General features: G+C 62.0%; 1 protein-coding gene across 48 annotated transcripts; it reads left to right on the plus strand.

Moving 5' to 3' along the window:
- On the plus strand, positions 1-16141 carry PDLIM7 (PDZ and LIM domain 7). 48 transcript variants are annotated; one of them, XM_052685011.1, is made up of 28 exons: positions 1-107; positions 1236-1342; positions 3864-4015; positions 4331-4361; positions 4937-5109; positions 6505-6650; positions 6898-6934; positions 7542-7580; positions 7689-7834; positions 8107-8143; positions 8644-8682; positions 8810-8964; positions 9244-9280; positions 9755-9793; positions 9919-10073; positions 10301-10328; positions 10837-10878; positions 11006-11160; positions 11443-11479; positions 12044-12082; positions 12192-12346; positions 12578-12611; positions 13501-13559; positions 13698-13932; positions 14017-14197; positions 14373-14493; positions 14914-15029; positions 15241-16141. In XM_052685011.1, exons 2-28 carry the CDS (start codon positions 1238-1240, stop codon positions 15325-15327), a joined length of 2580 nt encoding a protein of 859 aa, XP_052540971.1. In that variant the 5' UTR covers positions 1-107; positions 1236-1237; the 3' UTR covers positions 15328-16141. The 48 variants fall into 48 exon arrangements, with proteins under 48 accessions (XP_052540971.1, XP_052540972.1, XP_052540973.1 ...); XM_052685012.1 differs by having other exon boundaries at positions 10840-10878; XM_052685013.1 differs by lacking the exon at positions 4937-5109 and adding an exon at positions 5860-5876.
- Positions 16142-16216: the final 75 nt, after the last annotated feature.

Raw genomic sequence — 16216 nt, forward strand, 5'->3', positions numbered from 1 at the left:
GGAGGGGGCGGTGCCCGAGTTCGAGTCCCCCGGCCGACTGCTCCGCTCGCCCGTTGCGCCGCGACCAGCTCGGCCCCGCACCGCCGGGCGGCCCTGCCCCGCCGCGGGTGAGTGAGTGCGGGCGGGACCGCGGCGTGTGGGGAGGAGCGGGGACCGGGGCTGAGTAGTGGGTCGGGGGTGGGAAGCCGATTGCTTGGGTCAGTGGAAAAGGAGGCTGTGTGGGGCGGGTGGGGCTGGCTGGGGCACCGGACCCCCCGTGGGGCGAAGCTGGAACGGGGGTCGGGGCGTGGCTGCGCTCCGCGGGACGCGGGGACCCCACGGGACGTGGCTCTGCACATCTTTAGATAGAGGGCACAGCCTCCGCTGGAGGGGGCTTCTGTCTCGCCCCTCCTCTCGAACAGACCACGGCCCGGTGCTGCCGCAGCCCTCGGAGCGGGGAGCCCCGTCGGGGCTGTGCGGCCGCTCCGTGCTGGGGAATGTCTGACACGCAGCCTGCGCCCAGCGAGCGGGGAGCAGCGGGTGTCAGCTTACACGCCTTATATAGCCCGGGCCGGCTGGGGGAGCGGGGGCACCGCGGGCTCCGGCCTCGCAGCTTCTCTGCCCCATCGGGGCACGGGGAGATGTCGCAGAGCGGGGCCTTTGCCTGCCACGTAGGGCTCAGGAGGTCCTCGCGGTTCCCTTTAGGCGAGGTACAGACGCGTGCCCCGTGCCTGGGCCGGCTGACAGCTGTCAGTGTGAGCACGGGGCATCCATTCCTCCTGCCCAGAACCCTGCGGAGATGGGCTCACACCCAGGTACAGCTGCTCGACCAGCTGCTGCTGCTGCTGCAGCCCAGCTGCTGTGCCAGGCGGCTCCGGTGGCACTGTGCTGCTGTGCTGCTCACCAGGCAAAACGCCTGTGGCTGCCATCCCTCCGTGCTGCTGCCTCTCTGCTGCCTGGAACAGCTCCTAGCAGCTCGAGGTTCTGTAACAGTGCTGCAGAGCCCGTCCTGGGCTTGGGATGGTTGAGTGTCACTGTGTGCATTACTCTGGCCCCTCGGCTCCAACGCCCCTTAGGAGATGCTGATGGATGTGGGGTGCGTCCCTAACCACGCTGTGGGATGGTCAGGGTGGAGCTCCTGCTGGCAGTGTGACCTGTCTCCTCCTGCCCAGTCCTGCTGGGCCCCCTCCTCGCCTGCTCCCCATGTCGTTCCCATGCAGCATGATGTCAGGATCACACCCTCTTCCATTTTGCAGAGATGGGCGAGATGGAGTCCTATAAGGTGATGCTGAACGGGCCGGCGCCCTGGGGCTTCCGGCTGCAGGGAGGGAAGGACTTCAGCATGCCGCTCTCCATCTCCAGGGTAAGAGGCGCTGAGAGCTGGTATCGCCCACCCTCCTGCTGTCCATGGGTGGGAAGCTGCAGCTGTGTCCAAGCAGCTGAGGCAGAGCTGTACGGGGGATGTGAGCAAGCTGGGCCTTGGAACACTGGTTCTCACTCTGCTTTAACCCCCTTAGAGCCACCCAGACCCTTATCAGCTCTGGTTTGGCCAGAGGGAATATGTGCTGGGGGTGTTCCGGGCAGGGAACTGCAGCGGCGATGTGAAATGCTGTGCAGGCTCCTCAGTGTCACGATGCGGTGGGAGGCAGGGGGGCCTCTTCCGGAGCCAGCCCTGTGCAGGGGCAGCTCTCTGTGCGTGAACTGCAGGACCGGCCTGGTCTGCACTGTGATACCAGGCTCGGTGCCTCGGGGCCAGCTTTGTGCAGGCACTGTGCCTGACACTGCACTCCCACTGGTCCTGGGACAGGTCCCATCCGTAAAGCCAGCCCGCTTCTGAAGCAGAGGCATGTACAAAATGTGCTGCCAGCTGCTTACAGCTGGGGCACCTGGTGGGAGATTTTCATGTGATGCTTACCCAGGTCGAAGCTGTCTCTTGGGTTTGTGTGGCTCCCCGTCCTTGGGTGGCCTGCACCACGGGTGCTTGCAGCAGCTCCAGCTGCAGAATTGCCTTATAAGCCTTGGAATGTGTCTGCACCGCCCGTGCTGCTGACGCTGGGGCAGCTGGCACAGGGCTGTGGCTCTGAGCACAGCACTGGGCACAGCGTGGGGCCTGCCCCCCGCACTGTGTGCACATCCCAGGCCACGGGTCTCTGCAACACCCACCCCAGGGGCACCGTGCAAGGCTGGAGTCACCCATGCCACTGCCCTGGGGCCGACCAATCTTTGCAAGGAACAGAGACGGCTTCAGCAAGTTTATTCTCTAAAAAATGTTTCTCTTGGCTGCAAGCCAGGGCTTAACAAAGGGTCTGATCAGGCGGTGGAGCCTCCGAGAGCCTGGGGCTGGGGCCTCATGGAGCAGCAGCGACGTGTGTGCAGGCCAGCCCCGCTGCAGGGCCTGGAGAGATGCTGCTGGCAGAGCAGGGCAAGGCTCAACAGGGTCCCAGCACCTTGGCTGCACAGTGCCAAGGAGGATGCTCCCTTGTGCCTGCCTGCCACCTCGCTGGTTGACTTGGAGCCTTGGATGGAGGTATCCAGCCGAGGTGGCACTCTGAGGTGTGAGGACAAAGGCCCAGCTGGGCGGAGAGGCAAGGAAGGAAGCTGCGACTGGTGGGGCTGGGCAGGAGCCTCAGCCCACGGTGCAGGAAACGGGAAGGCTGGAGCAGCTCCTGGCTGGAATCTGTTGAGCTGGCACCTGCCGAAGGGCTTTCCTGGCGCACTTGGGTGCGGCGGCGTGACGCAGCCTGCCATGCTCCCCCCTGCCCAGGCAGCCATGTGAAAACCTCTCCCAGCTCCTACTGCTGCCTTAAACCCATGCTGCTTCCCAGCCTGAGGGGCAGCAAGCTGGGGCTTGCAGGAGTGGCCGGGAGCCGGCCAGAGCTGCTTGCTGCCTCCAGCATCCTTCAGTGCCAGGTAGTGCCAGAGGTACTGCAGGGGATGCTGTGACCCTCTGGGAATGGCAGTGGAGCCAGGGTACCTGGTGCTGTGCTCAGGGCGGGCTGGGCTCTGCGCATAGCCATGATGCTCGGTGGCAGGGATTTTCCAGCCCTCTGACAGTGCTGGGAATCTGGCTCGCTCCTTTTATGTTCATGTTGAACAGGGCTTGAGGAAATACTTGGTCTGAATCCAAACGCCTCGAGTTGTTCTGTGCTGGAGGAGCAGGAATGGCTGCAGCCTGCCCACGTCTGTCTGTCTGAGTGTCTGTCTGTCAATACCTGAGAGCTGTGTTCAGTGGTGCAGGGGCTAGGGACTGCTTATCTCCAACAGAAATAGGGGTGTCCGGGGGTGGTCCAGGCATATCCCAGCCCCATTGCTGGGCTGGATGAAGGGAACAGACAAGACAGGAGCACAACATAGCTGGAAGATACAGGGGGCTCTCCCCGCCCCTGTGAAGGCTGGGAGCATGCCTGTGGTTTACAGCCCATGGGGTGAGCTGTGGGCTGCATGACAGGCCCTGACTCACCCTGCTCGCTTCCTGCCCCGGGACCTTGGGGCCGGCTCCATGACCTCCTGCTGCAGCTGAGCCAGCACAGCCTCTGCTGCTGGGCATCGCCTCAGAACGCCTGGGCTGTCCCCGGGCCACCTGTAGGGGTGGTGCTGGCACATCTCCCAGCAGTGCTGTGCTGCAGTGTGGTGCCTGGGGCAGGGCTTAGCTGCTACAAGGAAGAGAGGCTCTCTGGGATAACAAACTGGGGAACACAGGGAGCTCTGGGGGTTCTTGCATCAGGCACAGTGTGTTTGGGCTGCAGTGGCACTGTGCTGCGGGAGCTGCCCGGTAGCGGGGTTAGGAGCTGTTCAGGGTGTGCTCAGTGGCCCTCTCTGTGGCTCTGGGCACAAGAGCATCACTCCATTTACTGCTGGTTTCCCTGACACTCTCTGTTCTGCAGCTGACTCCAGGTGGAAAGGCTGCCCAGGCCGGTGTGGGAGTGGGCGACTGGGTGCTGTACATTGATGGGGAGAGCACCAGCGCCATGACGCACATCGAGGCCCAGAACAGGATCCGCGCCTGCGGGGACAGGCTCTGCCTCACTCTGAGCAGGTAGGATGTGTGGATCCTGAGAACTTACGGTGCTGGTGCAGCTGGAACAAAGCTGTGGCCCTGTACCCGTCGCCTCCCCGAGCCCAATGGCCCTGCTGCCATGAGGCAGCATCACTCATCTCCCGCAGCCCTGGCTGGATCTGAGGGCTCTGCACGGCTGGATGGGGCTCATCCCATCTGCGGCAATCCCGGCTTTAAGCCGTCACCTCAGACCGTGGGTTAGTGCTACCTGGCTACAGTTCCTCAGTGTCAGCATGCCAGCCATGATGGATGCTGGGCACGTGCAGATCTGCCTCACTGTGTCCTCTCTTGCAGAGCCCAGAACCACCTGGGGAAGCCACAGAAGGTAGGTGTTGCTCCAGCACTGCTGGCAGCTGCTCAGCCGTGGGCTGGGGGTGGGGAAGTCTCTGAGCTTAATCAGAGGAGCGGACTTTGCTCCTGGGGCCCAAGGGCTTCTTGGGGACCAGGATGTGTTTAGAAGGCTTGCAAATTCCCCGCATGTTCAGCAGCTGCAGCACAGCCTTCAGGCCCCATGTTCGCTAGTGCTGGAGCTCGCTCTTGCATGGGGAGGCAGGGCTGGGGCCAGTGGCTGCTAGGCAGAAGCCACTTGCATGCTTTCTGCTTTGTACCTTGGGATGGTTGTGAGCAGTGTGAGTGCATGCAGAGCCCCACCACGGGGCACTTACTAATCCTCAGGCTGAGTTTGCAGCCTGGTGTCCCTGGGCGGGATGCCCCGCAGAGTGGGGACCTGGCTGGCAGAGCCGCACGTGCTGTCAATGCCCATGTGTCACTGCGAGGCTCTGCGGGCAAGAATGGGTCCAGCATTCCCACCTGGCTGCCTGCTGCGCTGCCTGGCCCAGGGCTGCCCCTTGCATGCTGCTTGACGTGTGAGCCCTTGTCTGTGTGTTTTGTCTCGCTCAGGACTCACTCCCCTGCTCTGAGCCCCTGAAATATAACTTCGCTCCCAGCACCGCCCTCAACAAAACAGCTCGGCCCTTCGGGGCCGGCTCGCCTCCGAACCCACGGCCCGGGCTGGTGACGAAACCCGTGACGTACGTGCCCCTGGCGCCCGCCTGCACCCCCCAGCACAATGGGTATGTTGCTGTCCATCCTGCTCTCCAAGAATACCAGGGAGCCCGCTGCCCGGCCCTGCTGCACCTTGCATGCCAGGCACCTGTGGGTGGGAGTGGGCAGTGGTTCCCGTGCTGAGGTGCTGAGACTGAGCAACAGGACTGTCACACGTGGGGACACACACACACGCCTCTTCCTTGCTCGGGGCTGTGTCCTCCTGCACTGGCCTTTGGAAAGCGCTGGAGGGCATGGCACAGCAGCTGCAGGATGCTCGCTGCTGTCTCTGCCAGCCCTGCGACAAGGGGCAGGAAGGCTGCGGTTGCAATCAGCAGCACCAGCCCAGGGCCACGACACAACGCTTCCGGGACGTGCAGGACAAAGGGAAGCCATAGAGCCCTGCACAGTGCTGCCCATGCCAGTCCTGAGCCCTGTATGGATGCTCCAGTCTGCACATTGTGTACTCTGCTGCTGTGTGCCCACCCTGCTGCCGCTCCTGCCCACAGGACCCTGGAGCTGGTCAATGGGGCACATGGCCCTGGCTGTTCTCTGCACCCGGTGGGTGCGGAGTGGGGCTGAGGGTGGCATGATCAGATCTGTTGTCCCTGCAGCCCATTGTGCTCTCAGCCATGGGTGAGATGGGCACGTGTCGCAGGGGCAGGGAAAGTGGTGCAGGCTGTAGGTGAGCTCTGGAAACTTCTTGGGTTCTGTGGGTCTAATTTCACTTTCCTTCTCTTTCTTTCTTTTCTCCCTTTCTCTTTCCCTCTCTCCTACAGGTGCAGAGCCTTGACAAGTCAGTAAGCCTTTTGCCTGCTCTCTCTAGCCTTCCTGCATGCCTCTTGCCCTGTTAGTGGCCCACTGGTGCCCTGTTCTCTGGGCAGGGTTAATTAGCCCAGGGGTTCAGCGTCCCCAGGCTGACAGCTCCTGGCTGCAAGCTGTCCTTAGCCTGAAATGCAAGTGCTGCTGACTGCAAGGGTGTCAGGATGTCCTTACACCAGTTCCTTCTCCAGCACAAGAAAGGCTGTGCTATGCACCCTTCTTTCAGCATCACTGGTGCTAATCGAGCACCATGCAGTTCACCTGCGTGTGATTTGGATCTTGGCTTATCCTTGCCCCATTCTCTCTCCTCCTGGCCTTTAGGGCTGGGCTCAAACTGCAGAGATGGGAAATCTGTCCTGAGAAGACATCCTTAGTGGCCCCTTCCTTTGCTGATGGTGTGGGGTGGGGAGGAGGACAACGTATGATGTGTCAAATGTGTGCTGTCGTGCTACTGCTGTGAGCTTGAAGAGATGTGGGATGGCCCCAGGGGGGATGCTGTGGGGATCCCCGTGGGTCTGTGGGGCAGTGGTGTGTGCCGGTCCCTGTGCCACCAGGCAGGGGCAGGACAGTGCTGGCTGAGCACCTGCCCCTGTTGCTCATAGGAAACCACAGGAGCACCCCAGTTCCCCCAAATATGACCCCAGCAAGTTGCATCTGATCGAGGATTCGGAGGACTGGCAGCCCCGCAACACCAGCACCCAGTCCCGTTCCTTCCTCAAACTGGCCCAGCTGACGGGCACAGACAGCTGTAAGTCCCTGCCGGTCTGGGGCTGCCTGCGGGTTCCTGGAGTCAACCTGGCTGCGGGGTGAGGTGGTGGCGCTCTGACTGCAGTGGCCCTGTGTGTGGCATGGGCCATATGGGGGCATACGGTGGTGTCTGGGGCGCTGGTATGGGGGAAGCAGGGAGGGGTGCCCAGTTCTCATCCCTTCGCACTGTGTGGGGCCGTGCTGCCGCCGACTGACTCTGTCTCCTCCTTTCTCCCTGCTGCACTCAGTTGAGGACCACGAGGACGAGCTGGTTAGGAAGCCCAGGTAAGGGGCGGCACAGGGTGTACCACGGCTCCTGGCTATGGTGCTGCAGCGGTGGGGCTCAACCCCCCCTGTTGGCCTCACACTCATGGCTGGTGGCGAGTGCAGCTCCTGTCCTCTGCTGTCCTGTCCTGTCACCTCCTGCTCCCTGTCCCTCTCTGTCCTTTCACTCTCTCTAGAGCTGAGGTATTCATGGAGATGCAGCACCTGCACTGCTCTCGCCTCTGCGATGGGCACCGCCAGCACTGGGCCACAGCTGTGTCCGTCCTGTTACGAGGGTCCTGCCTGGGCACTGTGCTGCTGCTGTCCCCAGACTGGGCATCCCCTGCTGGACCCTGGGCACTGCTGGCACTGGGGAGGCCAAGCTGCAGATGCAGCGGGTTGATGGGGCCTGCTGGCACTGGTGTGGCCTGACTACTGCTGTTGGGAGGTACTGGGCTTTATTTGGGCCTTGGGTACAAGGTGCTGTGACTGTGGTGTGGGGCTGGAGGGGAGCTGGACTGGTATGAATGCTGCTGCATCACTATGGGGCTGGAGATAAGCCATGGGAGATGCTCCATACTGTGTGCTGGTGATTCACCCTTGCGTCGCCATTTTCTCGCCGCCACAGGGGTCCCCGTGTGTCATTTTGGGGTACAGAGGAGGAGTGGTGAGTGCTGGGCCGTTACAGGGGTTCATGTGGGTTCTGCCCCCTGCTGGCAGCTGGACAGGACCAGGTCCATGGTGCCAGCTGAGCGCCTGCCCCTGTTGCTCACAGGCAGTCCATGCACCCCCCCGGCACCCCCACGTGTGACCCAGGCAAGCTGCGGCTGATGGAGGACGCTGAGGACTGGCAGCCCCGCACCGGCACCTCCCAGTCCCGCTCCTTCCGCAAACTGGCCCGGCTGACGGGCACTGATGGCCGTAAGTCCCTGCCGCTGCCTGGAGCTGCCTGCTGTTGTGGGTCGAGGGGCACCGGGCCGTGGCCGTGGTGGCCCCACGTTATCCCTGTGTTTGGTGCAGGCTGAGTGGGGCTGTGGGAGCCCCGAGTGTGCTGTGGGCCGTGCGGGCACACGGTGGTGCTCGGGGTGCTGGTGTGGGGGAGCAGGGAGGGGTGCCGGTCCTCATAACTTGTGCTGTGTGGGGCCATGCTGCCGCCGACTGACTTTCTCCTCCTTTCTCCCTTCTGCACTCAGTTGAGGATCGCGAGGATGAGCTGGTTAGGAAGCCCAGGTAAGGAGCAGGCAGCTCCTCTCCTCTGCTGTCCTGTCCTGTCGCCTCCTGCTCTCTGTCCCTCTCTGTCCTTTCCCTCTTTTGAGAGCTGAGGTGGTCACAGAGCCTCAGCACCTCTGTGCTGAGCCACAGCTGTAGCCATCTCATTTCGATGGTCCTTCCCCAGGCACTGCAGTGCCTCTGTCGCCAGACAGTGTGCCCTGATGCTGGGCTGTCCCTGGCAGGACCCTGGGAACTGCTGGTGCTGGGGAAGTTGAACTGTACCACAGCATCCCAGACACGGCACGTTGGTGGGGTCTGGTGGCATTGGCACAGGCTGACTGGGGATGTTGGGGGGTGTGCAGCAGCACTGGAAGCTCAGCCCATGGGGCTTTTTGGTGGCTTTTATGGAGCAAATGTTGCCAGCACTGTTGTTGCGCTCAGAGGTTGGTGGGGCTGAGCTGTAGGAAATGCCACGTACCAGTGATTTACTGTTGTGCCGCAATTTTCTTGCACTGCAGAGATGCCCGTGCGTCCTTCTGTGGTACAGAGGAGCAGCGGTGAGTGTTGGGCTGTGGCTGGGGTTGATGTGTGTTGGGCGTTCAGACAGTGCTGCCCCATGCTGGCAGCTGAGCAGGGCCAGGCTCAGGTCAGTGCCAGCTGAGTGCCTGCCCCTGACACTTACAGGCAGCCCCCATCCCACGTGGAGCCCCCAACAACCCCTGCATGTGACCCGGGCAAGCTGCGGCTGATGGAGGATGCTGAGGGCTGGCAGCCCCGCACCGGCACCTCCCAGTCCCACTCCTTCCGCAAACTGGCCCGGCTGACGGGCACTGATGGCCGTAAGTCCCTGTGGGTCTGGGGCTGTCTGGAGCTTCTTGAAGTTGCGGGTTGAATTGATTCCAGGCTGTGGCTGTGATGGCCCCACGTTATCCCTGCATGCAGTGTGGGTCCGTGGAAGCCCTGAGTGTGCCATGGGCCGTGTGTGGACATAGAGTGGTGCCCGGGGTGCTGGTGTGGGGGAAGCAGGAAGGGGTGCCTGGTCCTCATCCCTTTGTGCTGTGTGGGGCCGTGCTGCTGCCGACTGACTCTGTCTCCTCCTTTCTCCCCACTGCACTCAGTTGAGGACCGTGAGGACGAGCTGGTTAGGAAGCCCAGGTAAGGAGCAGGCAGCTCCTGTTCTCTACTGTCCTGTCCTGTCCTGTCACCTTCTGCTCTCTGTCCCTCTCTGTCCTTTCCCTCTTTCTAGAACTGAGGCAGTTACTCATTGTGATGGTCCTGCCTGGGCATCACACTGGTACTGTCCCCTGCTGCTTTGCCCTGATGCTGGAATGTCCCCAGTCTGGGCGTCCCTGGCAGGACCCTGGGCATTGCTGGCATCAGGGAGGCTGCACTGCACCATGGCATCCCAGACACAGTGGGTTACTGGGGTCTGGTGGCACTGGCAAAGCCAGGGCAGCACTGGGACCTCATGCAAGGGAGCCTGTGGGGCTTTGTGGTGGCTAATTAGGTCCAAGTGCTGCCAGCGTCTTCACTGGGGTCAGGCTTCTGTGGAGCTGGGGGTCAGCTCTGCGGAGGTCTCCACAGCGTGCCAGTGATTTACCATTTTCCCACCATTTCCTTGCACCATAGGGATGCCCGCGGGTCGTTCTGTGGTACAGAGGAGCAGTGGTGAGTGCTGGGCTGTGGCTGGGGTTGATGTGTGTTGGGCATTCAGGCAGTGCTGCCCCATGCCGCTGGGTGGGCAGCGCAGGGTCAGGTCCGTGCCAGCTAGCTCCTGCCCCTGTCACTCACAGGCAGCCCCCGCCCCACGTGGAGCCCCCCACAACCCCTGCGTGTGACCCGGGCAAGTTGCGTCTGTTTGAGGATGCTGAGGACTGGCAGCCCCGCACCGGCACCTCCCAGTCCCGCTCCTTCCGCAAACTGGCCCGGCTGACGGGCACTGATGGCCGTAAGTCCCTGTGGGTACCAGAGATGGCTCCGGCTGTGGGTTGATGTGGCACCTGGTTGTGGTCGTGGCAGCCCCTTCTGTTCCTGTGTTTGCCATCTGTGGGCTGTGGTGGTGCCTGGGGCATTGGTTTTGGGGTTGAGAGGGAGTGGGTGCTCGGTCCTCATTCCTATATGCTGTGCGGGGCCACGGACTGACTCTTTCTCCTCCTTTCTCCCTGCTGTGCTCAGTGGAAGAGGTGTTTGTTAAGAATCCCAGGTAAGGGACTGTGAGGCGCAGCATGAGCTCTGGGCTGCATGTCCTGGGTAGGGCTGTGGGCACTGCTGGCACTGAGCTGGGGCAGTTGAGCTGTGCTCTTGGGACGAACAGGAGTGTGGTGGCACTGGCAGACCTCGCTGTGGGTGTCGGAAGGCACTGGGCAGCGCTGTAACAGGGTGCTGAAACCCAGGGGGCTGCAGGGGCCAGACAGAGCTGCTGCATGCTGCTGGTTGCTCTGTGGGGCTGGGCTGTGTGAGGAAAGGAGCGGGGACTATGGGGGAAGGCTGTATCCCTCTGAGCTGGGACAGCATCTGAGTGCTCCTGCTGGGGGCAGCTCTCCTGCCTTCCCCTTCTGCAAACCCTCCTGCTTTGGATCAGTGTGTGAGTGCTGGAGCTGGGCAGCTGCCTGGGAGCACTGCTGTTGTGACCAGGGGCTGGGGATAAGGCACAGGGAACACTATGCCAAGTGCCAGAGATTCACCATTGTGCTGCCATTTTGTCACTGCAGCAGGGATGCCCGCGGGTCGTTCTGTGGTACAGAGGAGCAGTGGTGAGTGCCGGGCTGTGGCAGTAGTCAGGGTGGGCCAGGGCCTTGGCCACGGCTGCCCCGTGCTGGCAGCTGGACAGGGCCAGGTCCACGTTGGTGCCAGCTGAGCGCCTGCCCCTATCACTCACAGGCAGCCCCCGCCCCACGTGGAGCCCCCCACCACCCCTGCGTGTGACCCGGGCAAGTTGCGTCTGTTTGAGGACGCTGAGGACTGGCAGCCCCGCACCGGCACCTCCCAGTCCCGCTCCTTCCGCAAACTGGCCCGGCTGACGGGCACTGATGGCCGTAAGTCCCTGTGGGTCTGGGGCTGCCTGGAGCTGCCTGCTGTTGTGGGTCGAGGGGCACCGGGCCGTGGCCGTGGTGGCCCCACGTTATCCCTGTGTTTGGTGCAGGCTGAGTGGGGCTGTGGGAGCCCCGAGTGTGCTGTGGGCCGTGCGGGCACACGGTGGTGCTCGGGGTGCTGGTGTGGGGAAGCAGGGAGGGGTGCCGGTCCTCATAACTTGTGCTGTGTGGGGCTGTGCTGCCGCCGACTGACTCTGTCTCCTCCTTTCTCCCTTCTGCACTCAGTTGAGGATCGCGAGGATGAGCTGGTTAGGAAGCCCAGGTAAGGAGCAGGCAGCTCCTCTCCTCTGCTGTCCTGTCCTGTCGCCTCCTGCTCTCTGTCCCTCTCTGTCCTTTCCCTCTTTTGAGAGCTGAGGTGGTCACAGAGCCTCAGCACCTGCGCTGAACTCACCTCTGCGATGGGCACCACTGGCACTGGGCCACAGCTGTGACCGTCTCGTTGTGAGGGTCCTGCACGTTGGTTCTGTCCCCGGCTGCTGTGCCCTGATGCTGGGCTGTCCCCAGTATGGGTGACCCTGGCAGGACCCTGGGCACTGCTAGCGGTAGGGAGGCTGCACTGCACTTCAGTGTCCTGACACAAAGAGTCAGTGGTGCCTGGTGGCATTGGCACAGCCTGGCTGTGGGCATCAGGAGATCCAGGACAGCGCCGACACCTCAGCATGAGGGGCAGCAGTGCTGGGGTGGGACTGCAGGGGAGCTGGGAGCTGGGAGCTGGAGGAAGCAAATTTTGCTGGCATAACCGTGGGGCTGGGGACAAGCCGTGGGGAATGCTCCGTGCTGTGTGCCCGTGATTTATCCTTGTGCCGCCGTTTTCTCTACACCACAGAAGTCCCCACGTGTCGTACTGTGGTTCGGAGGAGCCGCGGTGAGTCTGTGGCGGAGGTCTGGGCATACGAAGCCCTCGGGCAGTTCTGCCATCGGGGCAGGGCCAGGGTCAGGTCAGTGCCAGCTGAGTGCCTGCCTGTCAACCGCAGGCAGCCCCCGCCCCACGTGGAGCCCCCCACCACCCCTGCGTGTGACCCGGGCAAGTTGCGTCTGTTTGAGGATGCTGAGGACTGGCAGCCCCGCACCGGCACCTCCCAGTCCCGCTCCTTCCGCAAACTGGCCCGGCTGACGGGCACTGATGGCCGTAAGTCCCTGTGGGTCTGGGGCTGCCTGGAGCTGCCTGCTGTTGTGGGTTGAGGCGGCACCGGGCCGTGATGTTCCTGTGCTGTTTGTGTGTTGGCCGTGTGTGTGTGGTGCCCGGGGTGCTGGTGTGGGGGAAGCAGGGAGGGCTGCCCGCTTCTCGTCCCTTCGTGCCGTGTGGGGCCGTGCTGCCGCCGACTGACCCTGTCTCCTCCTTTCTTCCCGCTGCATTCAGTGGAAGATGATGATGTATTTATTAAAAAGCCCAGGTAAGGGGGGTGCAAGCATAGATTCCTGGACTGTATATCCAGGCCTTTGGGCACTGCTGGCACTGCGCTGGGGTGGTTGAGCTGCACTGTGGTCTCTTGGGCAGCTGGGGTGAGGAGGAGTGTGCTGGCACTGGCAGACCCTGCTGGGGGTGTTGGGAGGTGCTGTGCATCTTTTAGAGATCAGTGGGTGAGCTCCTGAGGCTCGAGGCCCTGCATGGAAGCAAGGAAGGACACAGGCTAGGGCTGTGGCACAGCTTTGCCTTTCCACCATCCCTCCTGCCTTCGTGCCGTGACCAGATCTGCCTGGTTTGCTCTGTTGCAGTTAAACACTTGTGTTTTTATAGCTAGCTCCTTCTTGTCCTTGCCCTCAAGAGGCACAAAGGCACTGGCTTTCCATCTGACACTGTCCTTGCTCCTCTGGGTGCTGCTTGCCCTGGCTTCTTATAAGTCCAGTGCTGGCAGGGTGCAGGGGGGGCACAAACTTTGTCCCCTGTTGTACCAACTCATCCCTGCTCTTCCTGGCTCTGCTGGAGCTGGCCCAGGGCTCCCCACACTACCAGATGCTGTGTGTGAGGTGGAGGTGTGCCTGGACACTGTCACACTGGAGCGAGTAGTATTGTGTGTGATGCCCCAAGTCCTTGGCCAGCCCACAGCACCTCAGCATTAGGGCACAGTGGTCCTGTGCTCCCACCCTGCTGGGTGCCACAGACCTGGGGATGCTGTGGGGCTGAAGGCGCTTGGCTCGATGCCCAGCACCAAACTAGCTACTGGCTGGGCATGTGGACTTGGCCAGCTCCTGGCTGCAGAGTGGGGGTCCTGCCTGCATGCACAAGCCAGCCTGCGTCCTGGGGGTGAGTGTGGCCAGCAGGATTAACTGGTTGTTTTGCAGCCAGGTCTCCGTACCGGACCCGTCCCCGGGAGCAGCAATGAAGACAGAACCAGGATTGGGTGAGAAAAAATGTTTTCTCTGAGTTTGGGGCAAGGGGAGTGGGGATATGGGTAGGATTGGTTCTGGTGGATGCATCTTGCTTACCAATGGATACAAAGGGCTTGGGAACATCATTCAAGAAGCTTCTGTTTATGCAGCCTCCAGGACCCCTGCTGCCACCCCTGGCCCTACCAGCCGCCCACCCTGGGCTGTGGACCCCTCATTTGCTGAGCGCTACGCCCCAGACAAGACGAGCACAGTGCTGAGCAAGCACAGCCAGCCGGCCACGCCGACCCCCATGCAGAACCGCAGCTCCATCGTGCAGGCAGCTCAGCAGGCCCCTGAGGGCCCTGGCCGCACCCCCCTCTGCTACAAGTGCAACAAGATCATCAGGTGAGCCCTGGCCTCTGCAGCCCTGCCGCCGTCCTGGGCACTGCCAGGCCCCGCTGTGGCTGATGTGGCTCTGTTCCACCACAGAGGACGCTACCTCGTGGCACTGGGACATTATTACCACCCCGAGGAGTTCACCTGCTGCCAATGCAGGAAGGTGCTGGATGAGGGTGGTTTCTTCGAGGAAAAGGGCTCCATCTTCTGCCCCAAGTGCTACGACACGCGCTATGCGCCCAGCTGTGCTAAGTGCAAGAAGAAGATCACCGGGGTGAGTGTCCCTCAGTCTGCCCTGCACCTCCCATCCCTGCGCCCTGCTTACCCGTGTGTCCCCAGCTCTGTCCCTTCTCGTCTTGCCTCAGGGATCTCCTGTTCCTTTCAGCCTTCTGTGGGGGTTCCCTGTGGTGTGGGGTGCTCCCTCCTGGCTGATAGCAGTTCTCTTCCAGGAGGTCATGCACGCGCTGAAGATGACCTGGCACGTGCAGTGCTTCACCTGCGCAGCCTGCAAAACTCCCATCCGCAACCGTGCCTTCTACATGGAGGAGGGACAGCCCTACTGTGAGAGAGGTAGGACCAGGGGAGGACCCACGTCACCCCACGCAGCCCCGGGGTACTGCCCACCGGTAGGACCGAGGATTGAATTGCTGTGGAGCTCTCCCCAGGATTCAGGGAAGGGAGGGGACCCCCGTGAACCTTCCATTCCTCTCCTCCCTGGTGCTGGATGGTGCCATTGCTGGCGTGTTGCCATGGTGATGATGGATGATTTACATCAAATATGAATGCTGCATCCTGGCTGGGGAGATTCACTTCCTCCCTGTGGCCCAGTGGTGGCAAGGTCCACCTTTCCCCATGTGCCCAGGGCTTTCGTGTGCTTCAAGTCCTGGAAGCAAGTTGTCCCGGGGGTGTGCTGCAGCCCTGCTGCACAGGAATGAGGGGTTGCAGTCTTGGAGGAACCACTGACCTATAGTGCTCTGCCTATGCTCACAGACTATGAGAAGATGTTTGGCACCAAGTGTCGTGGCTGTGACTTCAAGATTGATGCTGGGGACCGGTTCCTGGAGGCGCTGGGCTTCAGCTGGCATGACACTTGCTTCGTCTGCGCGGTGAGCCATGTGCCTACCTGCTTCCCCCTGCTGTGAGCTGTGTCTCACATGGGGTGCATGCTGCCGTCAGGTTTCCCCCACCTGGCTCTGTCCTGGTGGCTCAGCCTGTTGCTCCCTGACATCTGTTCTGGGCTGATGGCTAGGGCTCAGCATGGGAGAGGATGTTGGAGGCTGGCTCAGCCCTCCTGACTGCCTGTGCTCTCCTCCCCAGATCTGCCAGACCAATCTGGAAGGGAAGACATTCTACTCCAAGAAGGACAAGCCGCTGTGCAAGAGCCATGCTTTCTCCCATGTGTGAGGGGCAAGAGTTCAGCTGTGCCCATGCATGCCCCTGTTCCTGCATGCTCCTTTTCCACCCCTTCCCCTGACCCAGGGAGCCAGGCTGAGACTTCACCCCTTCCCCTTGCTCCTGACTCTTTCCTGGCAACTCCTGGCCGGGCCCTGGCAGAATCAGCACTGGCCCCTTCCATCTGGCTGGCTTCTTTTGTGCCCCCCTAGCTGACACAGGAGCCTGGGGAAGGGGATGCCACATAGGTCTCCTGCCCTGAGGCTGCACAGCACAATGCTTGTGCTGAGGCTGTGGCTGGGGAGGGTCTGGTTGCAGCAGAGCTGCTCCTTTGCTTTGATGGGGCCCAGCTGCCTTGGCACTCAGCACCAGGGCAGGGATGCTCCTAGCCCCCAGCCCCTGCCAAACTCTTCCCTCACCTCCCCAGCTTCATACTCAGCGCATGGGACTTGAGCACTGGCTCTTCTCCCCCTGCCCACAGTGACCCCACAGCCCAGCAGACTGCTGCCGTGGTTTCCTACCCAGCCCCACATGGCTGCACGCCATGGGGCTGGGGGGGCCGTGGGGCTGTCCAGTGGCAGCACCACCGTGCCATGGAGCAGGACTGTGTGCCATGCCTGCCCTGGCTGTGGGCTGGGAGTGCACACCAGCCTCTGGCTAATGGGTTCCCATCAGGCTTGAAAACTGCTTCCTACCAAAGAGCGTGTGCCACCGCTATCCCAGCACTGTAAATGCCTCTCCCAAACCCCCACCCTCCGTTTGGGCTGCATTTGATGTAGCCACGGTGCTTTTAGTGCCTTGAATAAACACTTTTTTGCGAGTGCCCGCTGTTTGGGGACTGTGGTTTTGCCTGAGCGTGGTGTGGTGGGGCCAGGAAGGTCACACGTGGCCCTCACCCTGC

Source organism: Tympanuchus pallidicinctus, unplaced genomic scaffold (assembly GCF_026119805.1).
Source record: "Tympanuchus pallidicinctus isolate F22 unplaced genomic scaffold, pur_lepc_1.0 scaffold21, whole genome shotgun sequence".
Taxonomy (NCBI): Eukaryota; Metazoa; Chordata; class Aves; order Galliformes; family Phasianidae; genus Tympanuchus; species Tympanuchus pallidicinctus.